At 39.8% G+C, this 23516-nt stretch overlaps 3 protein-coding genes across 4 annotated transcripts; 1 reads left to right on the top strand and 2 right to left on the bottom strand.

The window, feature by feature from the left end:
* Positions 1-474: 474 nt before the first annotated feature.
* Positions 475-3019, bottom strand: noxo1b (NADPH oxidase organizer 1b). The gene is made up of 8 exons (XM_072455698.1): positions 2888-3019; positions 2731-2811; positions 2528-2600; positions 1951-2134; positions 1667-1869; positions 1444-1551; positions 1183-1300; positions 475-1098 (listed from the first exon to the last, which is right to left on the bottom strand). The coding sequence occupies exons 1-8, from the start codon at positions 2954-2956 to the stop codon at positions 507-509; spliced, it is 1428 nt and encodes a 475-aa protein (XP_072311799.1). The 5' UTR covers positions 2957-3019; the 3' UTR covers positions 475-506.
* A 13833-nt stretch (positions 3020-16852) lies between these two features.
* LOC140368679 (glucose-induced degradation protein 4 homolog) lies at positions 16853-20266 on the bottom strand. Of its 2 annotated transcripts, XM_072455700.1 has the most exons (6): positions 19873-20265; positions 19409-19468; positions 19143-19250; positions 18971-19072; positions 18762-18892; positions 16853-17993 (listed from the first exon to the last, which is right to left on the bottom strand). In XM_072455700.1, exons 1-6 carry the CDS (start codon positions 20062-20064, stop codon positions 17930-17932), a joined length of 657 nt encoding a protein of 218 aa, XP_072311801.1. In that variant the 5' UTR covers positions 20065-20265; the 3' UTR covers positions 16853-17929. The 2 variants fall into 2 exon arrangements, with proteins under 2 accessions (XP_072311801.1, XP_072311802.1); XM_072455701.1 differs by lacking the exon at positions 19409-19468 and having other exon boundaries at positions 19873-20266.
* Positions 20267-20339: 73 nt separating this feature from the next.
* On the top strand, positions 20340-23480 carry atpaf2 (ATP synthase mitochondrial F1 complex assembly factor 2). The gene is made up of 8 exons (XM_072455699.1): positions 20340-20778; positions 20854-20898; positions 20988-21136; positions 21214-21311; positions 21397-21477; positions 21593-21705; positions 22818-22933; positions 23015-23480. The coding sequence occupies exons 1-8, from the start codon at positions 20664-20666 to the stop codon at positions 23150-23152; spliced, it is 855 nt and encodes a 284-aa protein (XP_072311800.1). The 5' UTR covers positions 20340-20663; the 3' UTR covers positions 23153-23480.
* Positions 23481-23516: the final 36 nt, after the last annotated feature.

Below are 23516 nucleotides of genomic sequence, written 5' to 3'. Positions count from 1 at the left end.
TAAACATGGTTTAATTAACCTTTAAATACAGTGTGAGTTTTGAGTATTGTCATTCCTCTAGTTTCTTGCGAGTTAGGGGTCACTATTTGCCTTTCAACTTTGAAAGACATTCAAAAAATGAACATGCAGTATGTCGTTCTTGAGTGCGCTCTTAACCAATGAAGAATATAAAAGATAGATACGTGAGATAACAGAAGACATTTTATTTATGAGCCAGTCAACAAATATAATTGAAACAGTTATACATAATTGGGTCACTTCCACAGCTGGAAGGCCTTCATGCAGAAATATCCTAAATAGTTTAGTCATTTACATGATCATTCCTGTAATAAAAGGCTAACACAATATTGTACTTATGTGTATACAGTAACTGTATGTTAAATAGATATTATTATACAAGCAGAAGCTGTCAAAAGAATATACATTATGCTTCATTGAAGCTACTTCCCTCAAAGAGACGTAAGGGTGCCAAAGTGTGCAAAACTAAGCGATCAGTAAACAGAGTTCTATCGAGCATGCAGTGCAGTGGGCTGCACCTGCAGTCGGGCCTGGGAGGCCAGGGCGGCCTTGCGGGTCATGGTGGTGCAACGGCTCAGAATCTCATTGGTTTTGGGTCTCATTGGGACTCTGGGGGCCTGAGACGAGCTCTCAGAGCTGAAGGTGCTAGAGCCGGAGCTGGAATCTCGGTGCTGATGGGGGGCAGACTGAGGAATGGGCTGAGGGGCGGGGTCTTTGCTGAGATCCTCATTTTCAGAACTGGCCTCGCTTCCAGACCCAGAGGAGAGGCCGGACAGGTTGGACTCTTGGCTGATGTTACTGCTTCTGCGAGTGTCAGGGGCGACCTGGGGCCGCTGGCTCCAGCTCCCTGACAGCATGTCCAGGGAGCGAGCCTTGTGAAGCCGGCCACTGGGCTCAAAGCCCTCCTCCTCTTCCTCCCTGATACTTGGGGACTGGGGTGACAGGGGCAACTGGGGCCCCCTGGAGGCCAGGTTTAGAGTGGAGCTGTTCAGTTTGGTCTGGAGGCTGAAGAGACCAGCACGAGGGTTGTTGTATGGCTGCAGGTACATGGACGGGATGTAGCCGACTTTACCATTAAATCTGGAGAAAAAAACAGTCACACATTAAAATGTGCTCTTTGGTTTAGCCAGTATAATTACACAATGTATTTAAATAGTCACACACCTGATTAGCCACCAGCCGTTGTCAGACTTCTGCAGCAACTCCACCACAGAGCCGATGTTCACAGGCACTTCATCTGCCTTTTGAGTCGAGTAGTTCCTCAGTGCGATGTACAGAGATCCTGCAGGACACAAGCAGAGTCATTTAACATCTTAAGTCTTTTCTCTGCACAGACCTTGTATAAAACATGTCCAATAGCACTTTTTGTTATTTTGTGTGAAACTACAATTCATTAAGACCACGATATCAAGAATGACATCCTACCTCCAGACGGACACGCCACATCCTCTCCTTCCTCTTCATCCAGTAATTCCAGATACGGCGCAGGAAACCAGGCCACACGTTTCTCCTCGTTCTCCACCAGCCACCAGCCTGCAGCCACAGAACACAAACACAGCTCAGAGATAGCACATAGCCGTACAGGTGCAGGTGTGTATGTAGGAACATTTGGGTTAAAAATGACTAGCTTGTCTGATAGGATTCTCACCTGCTGGGTCTTTGATTAGAACATCCAGCTTCTCGTCCGCAGCGACTTTAAAGGCTCGGTTCTTGGTGTCTTTGGTCTCGTAGAGGGCTATGCAGCGGTATGTCTGGGTGACAAACGGGTGGCTGACATTGCCAATGGACTGGTGGCCTTTTTCTCCCCCACCATTCACGTCAGGCAAGTCATCCGACAGCATGACAAGAACACTGGGAATGAAAGTGACGTTCAAACCAGAGTTGCAATTGGCGAAAAACGCAATATTATAACGCAATACTACGGTGCCTTACCTGTTCTTGGTGAAGTCTGGTTGTAGGTCGTGGGCTTTTGGTGTAAAAAATTGAGAAACCTCCGAACTCTTGGTCACACTCGGGTCACATTTGAGGAGCTGAGTGCAGTAGTTTTCCAGAAATCTCATGCGTTGGATGGAGCGCTTGGAGCCCCTTTGCTGCAGGTTGGTCTTCCTTGCCTCACCTGAGAACATTTACACACAGTTAATATAGGCTTAGACATGGAAAATGTATAATATAACTGGATAATATTGCAATTGTTGTTTTGGAGAATATCAAGTATTTTCTCTTGAATTAAAACTATTTAAAAAGAGCTCAAAAAGAGATGGAAACATCAAGGGTTCAAAGTGATATTTCAGCTCTTCTGTGGTTAATCTTATGGTCAATTCACATTTTGTGGTAGACTTGAACCTCAACCCAGATATTTACAGGTACATTTCAATACATGCCTGAAGCAGTTTTAAAATACTGTTCGGATATTGTTATAGAAATACTCAATACACGCCAAGATATGCATAGGTTAAAAAAAAGAACAAAAAGAAAGAGCAAAAATATATATTTGATAGAAGATTCTTACCACTGAATTTGGGAATGAGTCTGTCCTTTCTGCGGAGAGGATTGAACAGAGGGAATCTCTTTTTCAGTTGTCTCTGTTGGAAGAAAAAATGCATGCTGTTTTTAAATTGATCGTAAATTTAAAAAAAAAAAAAAATAAACGTTATCCAGTGCAGTACTATATTTAATTAACAGTTAGATTTACACAGTGCCATCTGAACTCACATGGAATTTCCTAAACTCCTGAAAGGACCTGTAGATAATCACTTCACTCTCGTCTGACCAAAACACAGAGATCATAAACTTCTGTGGAAGAAGCACAACGTTGTTACAATCAGATGAAAATAGTCTTTAAATGTTCAAGCACTATAGAAACACAAACCTTGAGTTTTGGAGCGTCTCTTTGGACAAATCCAGTGACGCGTGCGTTCATCAGTATGCGCTGCGCCATCGTGCTCCTCAGTGATGGATGATGACTTTTGGACTGCTGCCCAGAGGCTTGTTCTGTCAGGCTCGTTGTGTCAGGTCAGCTCAGCGCATCAGTCCTTTATAGCCCGTCCGGTTTGGGAGGCGGGTCCCGTTTGCAGCAGGAGGAAAGCGGGAGGAGCAGAGCCAAGTGCGTTTTGTGCTGCAGCATCTGTGCGTCACACTGGGCGAGGACAAATGCGCTGCTGATGAAACGTCGGAGAAAACAAGAATTGCGATTTTGCAGAATCGCCCTTTATGAGTTTATAGACATGTCACACCTGTGTTTCCTCTTCATGAAATCTAAGTTTCATTTTGATTCCTGAATCCTCCTGAAAGACCTGTTTATATCTGTACAGACTCCGAGTCACGTAGACACTTTCTATTGAATTTAGTAACACAGTGAAAGAAAAACAAGACCAAAGTAGAAGACAGAAATCCTAAAGATAAATTAAGGCACATAAAACCAAACGCCCCGTCAAAGTTGTCCATTTTCAAATAAAGTCCGAATGTAATTTTTCAAATGTCCAATATAATGTCGGTCCAGTCCTTGATTGTTGATGCAATTTGTGTCGTTCATTGTTTTGTGAGGGGTTTTTCGCTGTTCAGGAGCACGTCCCAGAAGTCCATGGCAGGAGTCCTGAGGCCCACGTACTCAGTTCTGAAATACATTCCGATGGTGACGTGACGTCTGTTGCTCTTTATTAAGCTCAGTCCAATTACTCTGAACATAAAAATGAAAGACAAACAAACATGTTTGCCTCCTGGCTGATAGTTGGAATTTCCTTGTGAATAATGAGCACTTTGAAATGACGTGATGGACTTTTTGTACCTCATGTACATATATTTTCTCATGTACATTTATTTTTCCATTCTTTGTCAGTCAAAATAAAATTACCCTCTCTTTACTATTTATTTTTAATATAGATAGAATGGCTGCCAAATTGTGAATACTTAGAAATTCTTCACCTTGAAAGTTCTGAGTAATAAGCCTTAATAAAAATTCAGTGTGTTAAAATGGTCGCTGCATTGTCTTATTTCTTGGTTTTAATAAATCCTTATCCGTAAAGATCTATAAAAGTTCTGTTTCTCCAAGTCAAAACTTTTAATTTGAGTTTTTTTTACAAATCTGTATTAATTTTGTTATCCAGACCATAAATCTCAGATCTGTGTGTAAAGCTCATCATCAGCTTAGAATGTTAACGTCTTATTAGGCCCGAGCGCCACAAGCTGGCGAGAGGCCTATTAATCTCGTAAGGCCGTGCAAAGCACGGCTGCGAAAGTGCGCACGTAGTGCGCACGAAATCGAGCGCTCAGCGCTCGCCCACTTCCAAAAAGTCACTAACGCACTCCTTCACTCACGCACGCCCCGTGCATACTAATTAGTAGTAGGAAAATGGAACTTTACCGTTGTAAACGGGCGAAGCCCGTGCAAAAGTGCGCACTAAACGAGCACTTTAAATTATCCCCATATCAAGCACTCATTTGCGCTAAGTAGCTCACGAATACGTTCCCCATCTCTTGCATGTTCCGTGCATATAAGCATGTAATGCAAAAATTGAACATTATTACCGTATAGAGGGCCAAAAACACAAAGTGGGCGGACCAGGGACCCACACCATGTGGTAGGAAAGCGCGAGCGCTTTCCGAAAATGTATAGTTCATGATATTTGAAAAATGGGAAACATTGTTTTCGCATCGGAATATTATTCTTTCTTTCTTTCTTTCTTTCTTTCTTTCTTTCTTCTTCTTCTTCTTCTTCTTCTTCTTCTCGGGACCGACCCCCCTATTTTTCACCCAGTGAACATTGACGAAAAGTCACAAAAATTTGCACACCTCTAAAAATCGTGCCTCTCTACATTCTGGCTATTTCCCTTTTCTAAAATAAAAAAATTGGCGCGTCAGCGCCCCCAAATGTACCAAAAATGCATTAAGAGATGGGAAATGACCCAAAAAAAATCTGATCGTAGAATCATGAAATTTGGCGCAGAGGTAGATGGTGACAAGAGAAGTAAAAAATATTATTACGGCAACGCCGTCCGCCCAACCAAATGTCGGCCATATTGCTTCAAAAATGGCTAAACATGAGTTTGGAGTTTTTCCAAACGTCGTACTTTTACAAACTCCTCCCAGGGCGTTGGCCCTAAAAAGCTGAAATTTGGTGAAAATGCTACTGAGGAGAAAAGTTATCCAAATTACTTTGATACCTGTCACGGTCTATGAGCGGCGAAGCCGCAAACTGTAGCAAGAATTTCAGAAATCTCCCAAATTTAACATTTCTGCCGTTTGCGCAGATAAAGTCCGAATTGCGTCAAATTAGAATCAGTTGTTAAACTCTTTGCCCTAAACCTACTTGAAGTGAAATAAATGAATTTGGCGCCACAGCGCCCCCTACAGATTTTATATGGAGGTTAAATGTTTAGTTTTGCGAAATTATATGAAATTTGACACACAACTCAATTTTAGAATCCCCATCAAAAAAGTCAATGAGACCCATGTCATAATTGTTATGGCTTTGCCGTAACGATGACCAAAACCTTCCATGTTATTCCAATGGGGAAATAGAACATGTTTACACTTTAGACTTTCACAAACTCCTCTTAGGGCGTCAGACCTATTAACCTGAAATTTGGTGAGACTCATCTTCAGTGGTGGACCATCAAAAGTTATCCACATTTTTATTCAAAGAGTCACGGTGTCTGTGCGGCAAAGCCGCACATTTTGTCAAGAATTCAAAATAGAATAGCTTTTTGATGGTAAAACAAAGGGGAGAAGATGTGACAGCGTCACAGATTCAGCAGTAGGCGTAATAAAAGGACAATTGGGGCGCGTTAGCGCCCCCTCCTCTTGCGGCGTGGCGGCGGCGTAGCGAGGGCCGATCATTGCCGCTTGCAGCTATATTTTTACTTTGTTTTCCCGCACAGCACAGACAAACCCACGTTTTCAATCTTGGGTTTGATCCAGAATACACACTTCTCTGAGACTTTAATGGTCACCACGCCAAACACAAACAGAACTTGATTCTGCAGAAATATTTTTTCCTTGTAAATGGCTTTATTTCCAATTCACTCGTCAATCTTGCCAATCTACCGCTCGTGGGCAAGTGTAAAGCAAGCACGCCTGCCAAGTGGTGGTCTTGTGGGTTTGAGTCCGGCTCTGATAATATACTACAAATCCTTCCTGTGTCAAATAAAGCTAACAAGCCAAAAGATTTTTTAAAGAAAAAGAAATAAGGAATAAAAGAAAACTGTGACCAGACTCATATCAATCAGACAAATATTTCTGGAGGGCAAACAATCTGCTGCTTGCTACAATAAAATGCCACTATGAAGAGCCATATCAGTTCATATCAGATATCATCTAACTCTGGCCAATACATCTTTTTGTTTTTTTTTGAAGTACCCGAAATTACCCCTATTTTTTCAGACATTTTTTAAATATCTGAAAATAGGACTTCCAGGAGCAAATATTACTTCAACTCCCGGGCCACTTTTTTCACCCAGTCTGTCCCAAAATTTAAAATTAGGATTATTTGTATATGTTTTAATTTTTCATTATGTTATCAAACCCAATGTCACAAAGACATACCATTTTTAATTTAAAAAAATTTGGATGGAATACAGTGTCATCCTTTCAAATTACATTATGGAATCATATCGCGACACCCAGCTTATGCTTCATGACCCGACCCCCACTTTGGGAACCACTGCTGTTCTAGGCTGTGTTTAGCTCTGCACATGAGCTACAAGTATTTTGAAGTACATTGGCTTCAAATTGCGCTCTACAAAAACACTTGCCTCATATGAGAAAGTACAGGATGTTCCACATAGGGTTTTTTTTCGGCGTGTGCGTAACTATTCTCTATAGTTAGACTGGAAGGACAGCATAAAATGGGAAATGAGAGCGTCGGGAGGACATGCAGTAAAATGGTGAAGTCGGGATTCACCATTTTGTTTCATTTAGATGCGACGGAAAGTCAAACAAAATAGCAATTAAAATGAAAATTTGAATGAAAATGCTAGTAATTTCCTCGGATTTCATGTCAGTTGCTGAATTGACTTGTTTTTGATGTTTTTTTCCCCTGAATTCCGAAAATGTATACTTAATAACTTCACCAATGTTTCTGTTTCTCCTCGTCCTGTTGGGATTTGACGGCGACCCCGCCCCCTCACGAGTACGAGTCATCTTCCACGGACACTGCCATGCACATTTCCACTACTTTTTGCACGTGCGTTCACTTACACCTGTCATCTGGCTTCAATATCCCTTATCAAGAGCGCGTGTGGAGAGCTGGGGAGCGCCGCAGACTTGAGGCACAGTACATGGGGCGTGGTGGACTTTTGGCGAAGGGCGAGCAGGTGTATCTTCAAAGTATATCACGTGAGGGCCAGACACAGAGGGGGCCATCCCCAATGTTCCCTCTGATGCTTTGCCAGGACATCTATCACACCCCCGGGGCTCACGTGGCAATGAGCATTACAGGGGAAAAGGTCAGGATTGTCCCGTTGGAGAATGACCTCAGAGAATGTCAACACTTGGTGGTAAAAATGGAAGAAAAAAAATCAGCTCGACTGGACAGAGGGAACTTGACTCGGGATTCTTTTGAGGGCTGTCAAAGCAGGACGCTCCTCACATGAGGGGACACGTGCGGAGGGTGGGGAGGGTGGGGAGTAAACAGCATCTTTAAAATAGTTATACGGGGTTTAGAAACTTGTTTTCCTGCATTATTGGATGATGAATATCTAGTCACAAAACTGTTGTAACTTGGTCATGAGTTAGGAAAAAAGGCACAATAATTGTACAAGACAGAACAAAGACAGAAACAATACACAATATTTTTTCTCAGTTTAAGAATGTCAGTTATAATTTGGGTCCAGTCCCTGATTGTCGGCTCAGCTTCTCTGTGATGGCCTTCTTTTCTGTGCCTAAAGTGTGCACCAAAGGTATGGAATTCAATGCACTACTATATCACTGTACTGGTATTTCAGATGAAAGAGGAAATGTTGAGAGAAGAAAATGACATTCTTTTATATGGCAGCCATGTCGAGTAGACACGTGAGTCTAAGCATTTTCTGTTACTTTAAGATAAGATAAGATAAGATAATCCTTTAATGTCCACACATAAATTTCGGTGTTACAACGCAGTAGATAGAGGGGGAAAGGACAGATATAGGAAGTTTAAAAAAAAAACACTCTTAATAGAAGAACTCTTATAAACAAAACAAAAAACTCTTATTAACAAAACTCCTCTCATATCTTAATAGGGAATGGAGGGAAAAATAAATAAAATAAAAAAAGATAAAGATAAAACTAAAATAAAATAATAATACAATAAAATAAAATAAATAACAATAAAGTAAAAATAGCTAGCATAAGACTAAATAATACTAATACTAATGTTAAGTGAACACTCTTATTTACATCAGTTATAGGCACATGAATTGCCTAAATTGCTTGTGAGTACGACAGTAATTGCACATGAATATGACTGTATTGCACATGGTTAAGTCAGTATTGCACATGAATATGACTGTATTGCACATGGTTAAGTCAGTATTGCACATGGTTAAGTCAGTATTGCACATGGTTAAGTCAGTATTGCGCATGGTTAAGTCAGTATTGCACATGGTTAAGTCAGTATTGCACATGAATATGACGGTATTGCACATGGTTAAGTCAGTATTGCACATGGTTAAGTCAGTATTGCACATGAATATGACGGTATTGCACATGATTAAGTCAGTCAAGTATTGCACATGTTCAGGGCTAGCGCTGTCAAAAATTAGCTTGATATATTAGTAGCTATGTCTTTATATGTCTATTTTACACTCCTGGTTAAGATGATCCAAATGATTATATTAAAAGTATAGTACAGTGCAGTTTGAAAATAAGCTACAGTGACGCTATGTAATCCCATTTTGACAATGTATTAAAAACAGTGAACAGTATGATAATACCAAATATTTGCTAAAACAGCTAAAACTATGTAGAAATAAATATACATAAGAAATATAGTTTTACAAATAATTATGACTTAACTTGAAAAAGACATTTTGTGAATTGTTGTAGATGTTTTTTAGCCTCTTCTCCAGAGCAGAAGACACATGCAGAGAAAAGCCTGTCCTGAACAACAATGGAGATCTTTATGTCCAGTGTTCAGCCTGGAGGACAAATGTGGACGAACAAGAGTTTAAGTGAGCGTTGATTTGTAATTTGTTTTATTTTTGTGTTGTGTTTGTCACCACCAGACAATTAATCCTCCTTTTAAACCTTGTCAAAGACCCCTTAAAACGCTATTTAAAATATTTGCACATTATTTTAATTTGTTTATGACCTGGATTTTATTTTATCAATACCTCATTTTACAAGTGGCTTGGGTTTGAGAATAGGAAGGCTACAATAGTGTGTTTGCACATTAACCTCTACAATAGGCTTTTTACTTAAATTAGCTTGATTTGATAATAACACGTCTGTGTTCCGTTGTGTAGGTTATTTCACACACGCCCAGATAAATAGCAGATAACTTTGGTGGTCTTGGACTTGGAATAAGGGTCACAAAGGAGAAGCGAGTCTGCCCACGAGGAGCGTGAAGTCTGGCAGAAAACGGATTGAATCAGAATCAGAGAAAAGTTTACTGCCATTGCCAATGAAAACAATTCACAAACATAGGAACTTGCTTTGGTGATTCAGTGCAACATACAATGATGAGCAATAATAAAAACAAGATATATAGAATTTAAAAGGGCATGCATTGAAGTTTTTTTTTTTTAACATAAGATAAAAATAAAAATAGGGTTACTATGTACTGTAAGTGTACAGTTAAATTTACAGATGAAGTGCAGAAAGTGAACAGTGCAGTGAATGATTGATTAAATTGTAGTTAAGATGACAGGTGTTTAGAAGTGTTCATGAGTCCAACGGCAGAGGGAAAGAAACTGTTCTTGTGGCGGTTCTGGTCCTCAAATAGTCCGTGTCCAGGGTGAGAAGGGTCAGTTGTGATCCGACTTGCACGTCCCAGAGCCCTGGAAACGTACAGGTCCTGCAGAGATGGAAGTCTGCAGCCGATCACCTTCTCAGCAGAGGCACAATGCGCTGTAGTCTCTGTTTGTCCCTGGCTGTGGCTCCAGCGTACCACACGGTGATGGTGAGGATGGACTCAATGATGACCGTGTAGAACTGCACCATCATCTGCGCTGTCAGCTTGATGGAGCACTGAAGAAGTCAGCTCTATGTCATTGATTTGATGTATTACTATGTTACTGTAACTAATTATACAATTACACTTGTCTTGGATGTATCTGGAGGTTTTAACAGTCTTTTTTTACAGTCTTTACAAGGATACTTATTTGTTAAGTACAATGTATAATTTTAATTTGTTTTATACACAAGGAATGAGTTGAACATTTGCTTATCAGTGCAGGCTTTGTGGGGGTAAACTCATAATTCTGAGTAGAGCCGTTGCATTCAGTCGTTTGCTCACTGAACATGACTTGGGTTTGAAAACACATTTTTTGTGAGTAAATGATCCTGACCGTCCAGAACACAGAGCAGAAGAACACCACGTAAAAGAGTCTGAAGAAACAGTTGTATCTGGGCCATATATCAACACATGGCATTGTCAAAGTATTTTAAGAAGTCAGTTATCATTTGGGTCCAGTCCTTGATTGCCAGCTCAATTTGTGTCAAAGTTCTGAAAACAATCGGGGCTTCATTAATCCCAATATCTCCGGACGGTCGGATAGTCCCAAAACACATGGTAGTGGCCAATTGGCAGCAGTTTGTTTCCCTGAGAGGAGTGAGTATTTTAACATGGCGTAATAAAATACTTCGTTTATGAAGATCACCACTTGTAAGTTCCCAAACCAAAATATTTTTTACTCTCAAAGTACATTCATAGTACTCATTTACTTGAGTTAATGTACTCTGCTCCTGTATCTTTACTTTTACTTAAGCAGAGAGTATAATAATGACCACAAATACTTTAAATGAGCTTCAGCAATTTATTCAAATGTGCTGAATTGGAATAAAGTGCTGTCACAATTTTTCAAATTTAACACAAAAGCAAACACATAATTAAAGTATGACCTTCCCCCCATATTCTCCATCATTGAACCATAAACCAATAAAGCTTTGTAATTAATTGACTTTGAATCAAATTGTGTTCAAATAGTTTCCAATTTAAATCCTATGGCAAATGTGAATAAAGTGTTTTTTTCTTGTGATAAATGGATTGTCTGTGTCTATAATGATGAGTCTTATTTAGTGGCTCTTGGGAATGTAATTGTTTGATTTTCTTCCTGGTTCAAGGCATCAGTTTTCTGTTTAGTTAGTCAGTTCTACCTGTAACTGTAACTCACAAGCCCTAAAGGCTGTTGGTCATTCATGGCCATTCTTATCACTATTGTTGTTGTTGCTTTCTTTTAAAACTTTGGGACTTTTTGCACCAGGAAGAAACTGCATTCTTTATGACTTACATTACTGATGACCGATCCTGTAGTGTGCAGCAAAATGTACAGAGTCTGTGCAGAGGCGTGAGAACACTCATGCTTTATGACGTGAGCAAATGTACAAACTGTCCTTATGCGTTGTAAAATGAAGTTATAAGGAAGTTCTATAAATACCACAAAACTAAATACGGCAAGGCAGACATTGGACCTTCTGGAGCTATTGGACCTGCACACTTCTGACCAAAACTATGACACTTCTTCTTTAACTATTGCACTGCATAGATTGGCTTTTAATGTGCAGCTTTTCTTCTTTCTTGTTTATAAGAGCGTTTCTATTAAGAGTGTTTTTTCTTAAAGCTTTCTATAAGTATCCCCATTGTGTGGACAAATAAAGTGTTATTTTATCTTATATTTTCTTATCTTAAAAAGAAGAAAGACCAAATCCACTCCTGTTTAACCAAGAAGGAAGCTGAGAAGATTTTGTGTTGCCTGTGCCAGGAAAGTGGCCACGCCATCGTACACAAAACCTGTGTATAACGTGAGCCACGTTTCTCCGAATGGCAGGCTTCCTTGAGAGTTGTGTCATGTATTTGCCGATGGAAACAATAGCCTTTTGTTTCATCAACTTACATGTTGTAATTTTCTCTTGTCCTGTGTTGGTCAATGCCCAAAGGAACTACACACTGTTGTATTTGGATCGAGAGGAATTTCTGCAGATGAGATGCTTTGAAAGGAGACATATTATGCGTTATTTTTAGGTACTTAGTATCAAACTGCAACATAAGTAGATTATTATTTTACATTTTGTTCAATGTAAAACGTAATATTGAGCTACAACAGCTTAATAATAGAATTTTGTTCCATTGGTTTCCAGTAAAAATCTGCAGAATTGATAAGCCCCGCCTCTTCATAGTGACATGTCACGTACACCACATCCAGAGTGAACTCACTGCACTTCACTTTTCTCACACCTTGTTATGTAATACAATAATAATGAAATAAGTAATCCCTGAGCTCAGGTACATCGTGTTTCCTCTAATTATCCTTGACGTGCTTTTACAATCCGCCAAGACAGGATTGTATCAAGGTGCTTTATTATTTATTTATTCTTTATACATTTACAAATAATTCAAACAGCCTTCTTTCACACTCTCATGACGGGGTTTTGAGTGTAGAATTTTGAGGCAAATAATGAATTTAATCTATTTTGAAATAACTGTGACATAAGATGTGCAAAAAGCAGCAGGTGTCATTTAACATGTCTTTATTTTCTTTCAAGTCCTGTTTCTCCAAGATTTCATTTGATACCTTAAATCTTGAGATTGTTTTTTTTCACTCAAACAGCTGGATGGGAATGGAAATTGGAACAGTCTAGAATAGAAAGAGAAATTCCATTACATTTATTTTTGTAATGTCCAAACAGCAAAGTAACAGCGAAAACAGACTAAACAATGTTTATAGGAAATTAGCAAATGTCCCAACATCCCCTGTGCTCAGACCCTCCTTCTCGACAAGGGAAAACTACAACACAAAACTAAATATCTGTAAAATATTCAATTATATTCCATCCTTTGACTTGAACTAACGTGTAGGATTCTTTATAGTGGAGGAAAAAGGAATCTAGTTTTTCCTCTAAGATTGTAAACAAATCTATGTGAAAGACTACACCTAAATATTTAAGGGATTCCATTCAATCTAAAGGTCACAATGGGGGTTGCCAGAAAGAGAGAATTTCAGTCTTTTGCACATTCTATTTGTATCCAGACATTCGCCCAATATCATGAAGGAAATGCATCGCAGCAGGTTTGGAAATGTTTGGTTTACGCTGAAATAATCATCTGTTTACATTCTTTTTCCATGGAAACATGCAAGTGATGAATTTCAAGAGTGTTATATACTTTATCTACAACTGTACTTACATTTCTGTGCCTGGCCAAAGAATTGCTATTGCCATGTATCAACAGTAGTACAATCTGCAGAGAAAATCCATTTCCTTAAGGTCAGCATTGTGCACTCGTCTGATAAATCTGTAATCAAGTCAACGTTCTTTTTGGAATGCATTTATTTGAGAAAACAAGTAACTGCTTCCATTTTCATAAAACCATACATTATTCCTTAGTTTAGTGAAAAAACAACCACATACAAAACACTTAACGTACCATGAAACATTTGACACTGTAGTAAAGAAAAAGTCTAGATCCTCACTGTTCAAGCTGGGCGGACCACATTGTTTAAATATTTTCTCTTGTGGCAAGACGAGGGTGTTACAGGCATTTCTGTTCATATTTTAGTTTAGGAGATGGATTAACAACACCAACAACGCCACCTGGGATAGGCCCAGGACCGAAATTAAAAGTGAAGGACACGCGGGTTCGTTATTGGCAGACACTTTTCAGTTAAAATGTTATATACATTCAGGTTACTTCTCATTCAACTCACGGAGCCTGCCACGCCACGCCAGGACAGTACAATTACAGGAAAATAAAACAATGTATGAAGAAAACAAGACAAGACAAAGCAAAACCAAGAACAAGAGAAGAGAAGACAGCAGGTCATCCTCAGTGCCATCGCTCCACCAGCAGCTTCATTGACCTCCCAGTTACCTATGGACAGTCTCGTTAGTACAACAGCCCCTTTACGTAGGATCTAAACGAACGGGCAACACGTACCACTTTCCTGGCGCACCACGCCTCAATCCACAGGCTTTACGCCAAACAGCCGGGGCATATGACAGCGGAACCGACCAAACGTGGACGACAAAGTGACCGACAGCGACAGTGGGGCATGCTGCCGATCGTACTTCACAATGTTAGTTGAGTATTTTTTCCAGGGTCATTACAAAGTGCAACACAAGCCTGTAGCCATATAAGGTCTGTCTACTTCATGCCCGTGATGTCATAGTGCTCAGAGGTCGAGTATGATAACTGCTCTACTTCATTTGTCGCAGAATTACTGTATGTTGTAACTTCACCAATGGTACATAAATGGCCAATCGCTGGTTCTTTCTCCTGCCAAACCAAATACTTGATCACATTCCGAAATTGAGTTCAAATAAAACTGGTTTCAAATAGTTATCAGGAGTGATTAGGCCCAAGAATTAAAAAATGAATAAATTCTGGTACGGGACATTCTTTCCTTTGTTGCAAAGGTACCAGCAATTACCCAAAATGGGAACAAAAAATATTGTTTTCTTTCATCTTTTTGGATCGAATGTTATAAACTCTACTCTAGCTACTCAACAAGTTACTGCAAACTACAGAAGAAAACAAAAAGACAGTAAAACATTTTTGGATGGTTATCAGTGTTTTTACTCATTCATTCATTCATTCATTTTAAACCGCTTGTTCCCGTTCGGGGTCGCGGGTGACTGGAGCCTATCTCAGTGACTTTGGGCCTTAGGCGGGGTACACCCTGGACAGGGGCCAGCTCGTCGCAGGGTTAACAGGGTTGCTTTAATTACTTCTCTGTTATTGGTATGACTCTTTATAGCACATGTGTCAAATACAAGGCCCGCGGGCCAAATCCGGCCCGCCAGGCGTTTTAATCCGGCCTGCCGAACATTTTAAATTTTAGAATTTAAAATAAATAAAAAAAGAATATATATATTTTTTAATCGATTCATAGCACCGTAGTTACATTCATAACCGTTTTTATCCCACAATGCCGCCGGTGGCCGCCCCTCCCCTATGGGGCTCTACTGCCGAGGGAGAAGTGCTGAGGCGTAATGAAGCGCGTTGCGCACTTTAAGCACTTTTGAGCAGAAGTTTAGTGGTGTGTCAGTTCAGGTGTACAGATTACTACACAGACGTGGAAATGTTAGTTAGTACATTTAAAAGTTTTTTTTTTAGATTTTGAGAAGTTTATTTGGTTATAAAGTCAAATGTTTATGTGTAGATCAACTCTGAAGTTGTAACGCACATAAACTGAAGCACAGTATTGGTGAAATTACACTTGTTTTTCTAAATACATTTCAGTTTATGAGAACAAACGTTTTGTAATTAAAAAAAAACCGATTCAGTAATTGCTTCAAAACAGCGTAGGCTATATAAAGCTATTTGTTTCTTATATTTTTAATAGTTTTATGTTTTACGTTTATGTTCGGCCCGCGACCCAGCCTGAGCGTCAAAATTCAGCCCGCGTTTTTTTTTTTTACATGTAACATCAATCGACCAATCACGTCGCTGCATTCAGTAAGGTTTTGTGCAGAGGAAAGTCAGAGATGATCCACATCTCGTGTAAGTTTTTTAGTCTACCTAAAATCAACTTCAATTTATTTTGAGACCACCATTACACTATTTGATATAAAATATAATTAATTGGTAATTTGTGAAAAATAACCAAGCCAAATAATACTCAATAACATATAATATAATGTAAAAGTGGCAAAAACAGCGTGATGTTCTGGACCATGACCACCAAAATATTGCTCAAACTGGACCTCGGGGAAAGCTTATCAGTGACCCATGTTTTATCACGTACTCACAGATAATATAATAGATCCATGGTACTCACCTACTAACCTTTTCCACAGATTTACAAGAGCTACAGCCGCTGTGCTACTGCCCCCCTCAGGCCACAGGCGGAACAGGCTCACAGCTCAAAACAGTAGAACAGGTAGATGGTTATCTTAGAATTATTTATTACCTGGTGGAAGAAGTAGAAAACGGCATTTACTTTATAAGGTACAGATATATGTGCAAAGAGACAAAAGAAAAACTACGTCAAAGTATTGAAATTAAAATGTGGGCCTATTTTAGATTAAAAAGTAAAGGATTGTGCTTATGCTGATGACGTTTGCTAAAATCTAGCTTTTGAACTCAAAACTTCAAGGCAGGATGTTACCTTGAACGTGCAAAAAATACCTTTTTAAAAAACAAGTAAATTTACTTTTCAGACCAGTTAAAGGGATGATAGCTACTGCTCTCCAATGTAGTGAAATCAAAATAAATGTAGGTACCTAAAAAGCACATTTACTTTTGTATTTGGTTACTTTCCATACGTAGTTTAATTTCAGTATAACAACAGCCACATTCCACATTCGTTTCCAGCTGTCACGTTTAGCACAAGGATTGTTATTGTGACACATTGTTACTTTTAGTTTTATTTTCTACTGTTTATATTTCTAAAGTACAAGTTCACACGTCAAGAGCCAGAAGCCTAATGTTGAAATACAGTAAATTAATGAATTAACTTATATTTTATTTGAAGGCCTCTAGCATGTCCAAAGTTGTCTTTGACCAAACAACCTCTAACTCTGCTTATCATTTTTAACAGTTGACACAACAGTTTGATAATCATCCAAATTCTTCAAATATTTACCTGTATTACACTCTTAACCAGCAGAGGGCACTGCAGCTTCAGCTCTGATAAATAAACCAGTTACTGTTTCTGTTTGTGTGGTCATGTGGGATTAAGAACAACACAGATAATGTATTTTCTTATAAGATTTTTTTTTTATTCCATAATCCATTCTTTACAATCACCTGTCAATCATATCCATATCTTAATCTCAGGCAGTCACACTCCACTTCTACTGTATTATACAACTCTGATAGACTTTAAAAACATGGCACCATCACAGGGGAAGGGAACATGATTCAGGGAAGATCTTGAATAGGCAATTTAACAAAAATATTTCCATAGATCGATCTGGATATACTCTAGGGATAGAATCTACTCTTTGCAAAGTGTATCTGGGAAATGTTGCATAGTCAAGGGTCAAACGATGAACAATAGTTTGGGTTCACATGTTGTAAGTGTTGTCGTATTGAAGCTTTAAAACTGGGTAAAATATTAAAAACCTCTTTGTGCAAATGTAACTGAACAAAATATCCACGGCAATCATGTGCGATATTAATAAAAATCTCCCAAGCAATTGAAAAAAACCTTAAAAAACGTCGGTGTTCGATGTCAATGCCTTTCCGAAGTGCCGCTCATTGACCGTGTCGTGAAAGCCCTCTCGACAGAACGCACCAAAAATACTGTCGCTCTAGCTTAGCGGCTAGTTAAAGCTCCGATCTGAAAACCTGAAAAACCTTTGATCGCGCACCAAGACATCTTCCATTCCCACACTTCCATCTCGAGGTGGATTCTTCAGTCAAATCCTTGTACGTTTTTCGAGCAAGCGGAGAGCGCATTCCAGCTTATAAAAGTGTCTTGAAATGACTTGCCAAACGTTTGTTAAAAAAAAAAGAAAAAAAGAAAAGTTAAACTAACCGCACCGCACCCAGTCTTTGCCGCTGGTTCTCTCTCTTTTGCACGGATGTACCAACATTCCCTTTCTCCTCAGTCTTGCATACATTCATTCAGTGTCCCCGGCCTGTGTCCAAGCGTCGAGCAGAAATTATTATTTTTTGCACTTCTTTTGAAAGAGTCAAAAAAAAAAAAGAATCTCCTTTCTGCTCGTTCTCTTCGCGGTTTCCTCCTCAGCAGCTTTTTCTTCTTCTTCTTCTTCTTGTGCGGACTCCTCTGCCTAGTCCACCTGCAGAGACGCTCGGCACAGTGCACCAGGGTCACCGGAACTCGTAGATGGCCGCGCTGTGTTCGGGGACGTGGGTTAGGTTTAAGGACTGGTACCTGGAACGGGCAAACGCAGGAACGTGTCAGAATGTAATGGGGATAAAACAAACTGCAGAAATGTAAAGGGATGAATCTGCCAGACTTTGGAGAACAGGCTGATTCATGTCATTATATCTCTCACAGTCAGGTTCAGATCATTACTGGGATAAGATGAAGATCAGGCCTGCCAACTTCAACTTAATGTTGTACAATAATCATCTTTTTAACTATTTTGAGAACATATTTATTGTAGAAAGTAGGGTTTCTTTAAAATGTCAGTCTATTGTCTTAAACCTTGATATTTACTGAAAGAAAATAGCATAAAATAAGAAATATATTTAATGATTGTGGTATCAAAAGTTAAGTATTTTTCATAGTATCAAAATAGAGTTTGAAAATATTAAAAAAAATATTAAAATAAAAAAAACTCCCCCTGCTTCTTGCTAAACATTGTTCTTGGGATTTTAAAATCAAAGAAATCAATTGTTGGCTGAATCTTCATTTTCTCTTATAATTAGGACTGGCACGGTTTACTTGTAACTGAAGACTGGAAACTCTCTTCAGGAATGAAATCCTGGGTCTCATGACAGCAAGGACAAAAACTCACTTGACCTAGTTGTGCAAAAGTTTGCTTAGTTAAATTTATTCTGATAATGTTTTACAGACCATTTACTTGGCCTATAACTGTGTCTGGAATACTCATTAGAAAACCTTATGAAATATATGTTGTTGTTTTTTCTTGTGGCATCGTGCACTTAGGAGGATACACAACCAAATGTCTGTTACCATTCTGAGCTTCTGTGATAGTAGTAGCCCTCAATTGTTGCAGTGGATTTCTGGAAGCAAATGTAGTAAAATCCTGCAAACGAAGCTCCGCTGATGTCTTTAATAGTGTGATCAGGCACGAGAAACTGCTCCTGGACCGTGAGGACAAATATTAGAGACAGTTCTCAAAAAACAGAGGCATATTCCTGAAGTTAGAATGAGGCCAATACCTTCCACCGCATAAAAATATAATCAGAGTTTTTCAGATCCTCATAGTCAAAATCATCGGAGTTGAATGTCTTGGCGTACTGGTAGAAAGCCTGGAACTTGCCCTGAATAAGATAAGAAAATTAGGTCACAGTGATTCAAATAATCAACAGTAAAGATGATCACTGGTCTTACCCAGTGCTTTCGGTCAACGTCTTCATCAGCATCCCATTTCCGGGTGAGAAACGGGCGCTTTCTACTGATGATTTCCCCAGCAAAGAACGTGGTCAACGTGGGGTACTCCTAAAACATAGAATATATGTTTGAACAAGTAATGTCAGTTGAAAATGTAGATTACTGCTGCGTGTGGACGTGTGAACAGCTTGACATGGGCTTGTACAATAGGTATGGGGCAGAATAATGAATGTTTGTGTGGTTAATCGAAGTGTCTCTCTTCTCACCTCTGTTAGGCCCTTTATCTTTAGGTACCCACACAAGTAGGAGTCTTCCATGGTCACATGCTACACGTGAACAGAGCAGAAATGTTACACACGCGTAGGCCTAAACAAGAAGATTTCAACATGAATGACCAGATGCGATTTTAAAGACCCATTAAACTCTTCTCATTTTGTTTTTAGTCCATGAAGCGAAAATAAAGAGCCTGATTTAGCGACGAAAATATGGCGTGCATGTGCATTTGACGATGACGTGCATGTGCAATAAATTACGTTTTCACCTTTTAGAGTAAACAGTTCCTTTATGGTTACAAATAGTAGGATAAGAAGGCCGTAAACAGAGATGCAAACGAGGCTAGCACGGGCCAGTGCTCATTGATTTTCCAGCTGTCAATCACACCGCGGTTTGACAGATCGCCTAACGCCACTGACAGCTCGAGTAGACAGTGAAAACAGCGTCAACGTGTTACCTGTAAAACGACTTCTACGTCATACGAGTTTCCTTTGCTCTTTTGGTGCCCCCTGAACTTGGATCCACTGTAAAGCAGCGACGTGACCACACCGGGCTGCTGCGTGTTGATCGGGGGCGGCGGGATAAGCGAGGCCGAGGATACGAAGGCCGCAGCGGGGGACTCGCTTACGTAGCCAGCGGGGACAGGCATGGCTCCCGCTTTGCTGCTCGGGCACTGACCGCAGTCAACAGCCGTGTGAACTCCGGGCTCCGTGGGCGTCTACACTAAGGTAGAAATCACTAATGGACTTCAACGACATCCAAATTCGGCGTGATTTCGCCACTGTTTCGTTTACCAGTCACCAGCCTCCCAGAAAAGTAAGTGGAGTACGACGCGGCGTTTGGACGGAGCATCAGCGTTTCTGATTGGACAATGCAATCAACCTTTCAAGGTTTTGAGCAACGATTGGTTCAAATTGCGGAAACGCGTCTGTGATATTTTGAGTGTAGTTTTTTGTGCTGTTTGGAACATGGCGTGAATCCGGCTAAAAACTTCATTTCCAACAATATTGGAACCAATGGGTTTCTGTCAAACAGGGAAGGTCACATGCGTGAATTTGAACGACTGAGCTACTACAAAACACCACGGACAATTTTTGAGTATGTGTTTAATGTTACACAAGATATAGTTTATGATTTGAACAATGGTAGCTCTTTTGCATGTAACGCTGATTTAAGTACGTACAAAAATCGTCTCAGTTTGAGTTACATTATCGGTTAGCTGTCTTTAGCTAATGTGTTTTTGCCAAAATGTTGCGGAATATACTGAGATGTAACGTTGGGCTTGGGAATGCTTTATTGCACAATAAAAGGTTTCCAGAGAAGCATGTTCACTCTCGTGTGAAGTACGCTACAGCACCTGGAGGTAAGAGATTGTCTTCCAACACATTGTTTTACCTGAACGTTTTCAGAGATATTTAATCTTCCCTGTGTTTATTAGAAAGAAAACGGTTTTATCAGAACGTCAGCATATCACAGGCTGGCAGTAAGTACCAAACCTGACGTTAATGAATGAAGTAGCTACATCATAAATCACTGCTGTTTTATTGAACCAACCTGAATGCTCATTTGTAGATGGTTTGTACGAGATCAATTTGGACAAAAGGAAGCTGAAAACTCCTGGAGGAAAGTTGTTCACAGCACCAACTGAAGCCTTGGCCATCGCCATAGCGACAGAGTGGGATGCTCAACAAGACACACTCAAGTTTTTCACCATGCACCTGGTGAGATACCATTGCTGTTCCACAGATCAAGTAGATTTGTTTTGTGAAATAAATGTTTCACCAAATTCAATTTGCAGACCACACTCTGCAACACAGCTTTAGACAATCCCACACAACGTGATGAAAACCAAATGATCAATGCTGCGCTGAAGTATCTAGAGACGGACACAGTATGGTAATCTATTTTCTATAATTTAGACCTCTTCTATAATGTTTTGTTACTTATGGTATTGGTTGCACTGACGTTGTTGATCCTGCAGTTATAGAGTGGAAGAGCCTTATGGTTTAGTAGATCTTCAAATCAATGAGTGGGACCCTGTGCTTCACTGGATTGAGAACAGGTATGTTCCAGAGGTACACATTGTACAAAAACGGTTTATATTAATATTATTATATACAATTATCATGGGAACTGAAAACCTTGTGTAACTGTTCTTGTGCTTTTTCATTCTGCAGATATAATGTCACTATTGGTTCATCAACCAACATTTTGGGCCCTGAGATTCCTGAAGCAACCAAAGATACTTTCAGACAACACCTCAAATCTTACAACCTTTGGTCCCTGACCGGTAAAAAAAAAAAAATACTTAAAGCCCAATCACGACCCATCTAAAATATTAGAACTAAGACATATAAGACATTCCAATTACATTAATATTGCACACTTTACAACATGCAGTAACTGGTAACAATGAGACTTTTCTTTATTTTACTAAAAGGTTTGTAACATACATCTGTCAATCATTTTGAAAAAATAATACAAATATATAGATTAAATTATTGTTTGGCTTAAGTTGGCTCTAATATTTAATGGCAAAACACACAATTGATTGTCTGATGGCTCTACCTCTTTATAGTGGCATTTCAGGGTAGCAAGTTTTTTTATGGATACTTTGGCCCGTAGGGTTTATTTGACAGGACAGTACAGCAATGGGGATATGACTGCGGAAGGACAATTCTGCAGTTTGGGTTTGGGTTATGTCTGCCATGTGCGAGCCACACGACCATTAGGATTAGGGTTAGGGTTGCTCTGCAACATTTTTCTAACCTTTTTTCTTTTTTTGTATGACCCTGGGTCTGAATTTTTCAAATTACCACAATTAAAGGCGCAATGGACGATATTTCGGCGATTTGAGAACGCAGGCGGAAGTGCGCATGCGCACTCCCCCGTGCGGACTGATACAACACACACGTGCGTTTGTTTATTAGCGCAACGGAGCGCATCGCATCTCTCGTCTCCCGTAGATTTCTGTCCACTTCTGCGTCAGCTCGAACTGTCTTTCTCCGTCTTCATTTTGTCCCGTACACTGAGGGAACTATATTATGATAGATCCATGCGCTTAGGCACGTGGAAACGTGGGGACGAACCGCACGCGGCTGCAGGTGAGCGGTAGGTGCATTTTATGATTGATGCGTGGCAGGACAAAAGATTTATCCACGCCACGAGGAAATATGATAAATTTGCTGAAAAAAATCGTCCATACCACCTTTTAAGTAAAGAGCTGTGAGTGAAGATGGAGGCACTCGAGCTCTGCATGCAAGACTATACAGGATTGGTCAAATATACATGAATAACTCAAAATTTCACTTTGAGTAAGCTATTGATGAGGGAAAACCATGACATCACGCTTAAAATCTCATAAAAGTAGATTTTACTCAATATGTCTCCTTTTAAATGCAGGGCTGGAGTACATGATAACTCAGCTGAAGTCGGTTGTGCTGGCGCTGGCTACAATTGACAGGCACCTGTCAGCAGAAAAGGCTGTGCTGCTCTCAAGACTGGAGGAGGAGTATCAGGTATACTCCCTGTGACTTTTATATACTTTAAGAATCATTTTTAAATACTTATTTTATAATTTTACCTTGTCTGTCAAATAGATCCGCCAATGGGGGAATGTGGAGTGGGCCCATGATTATGACACATATGAACTGAGAGCACGAACTGCTGCTGGAGCCCTTTTTGTCCAGTTGTCTTCTGAGACTTCATCTACGAAGCGCAAAATTTTACATAATTAAAAAAAACTAAAACTTTCACAGAAATACTGACCACATTCTGGACTTCTCTGCCCTGGCTGGACTCAAACCTGTTTACTCTGTGTTGCTGACAGACAGATGCTTTATCGTACAGTCATCTCACACTGATCATCTTTTCTGACAGCGTTTATGTGGCAGCTGCCAAATGTGACTCCAGACTGAGCCCACAGACAGTTCTCAGTCATCTGTGAGATTCTGGGTGATGCATGGATTCTGAAAGAGTGACTCGCATTGTTTTTTTTTGGACTGTGCGGTTTTGTGCATTAAGTTGTGATATAATAAAACACATGAACAATTACAGAGTTGAAGTATAAGGCAACTTGGATGGTCAGTAGATTCATGGTAA

The sequence above is a fragment of the Eucyclogobius newberryi genome, unplaced genomic scaffold (genome assembly GCF_026437365.1).
Source record: "Eucyclogobius newberryi isolate DKJ021-1_F unplaced genomic scaffold, fEucNew1.0.hap1 SCAF_20, whole genome shotgun sequence".
NCBI classification, from domain to species: domain Eukaryota; kingdom Metazoa; phylum Chordata; class Actinopteri; order Gobiiformes; family Gobiidae; genus Eucyclogobius; species Eucyclogobius newberryi.
Note: the sequence above shows the minus strand (reverse complement) of the source record. Positions and strands in the feature narration are given on the sequence as shown.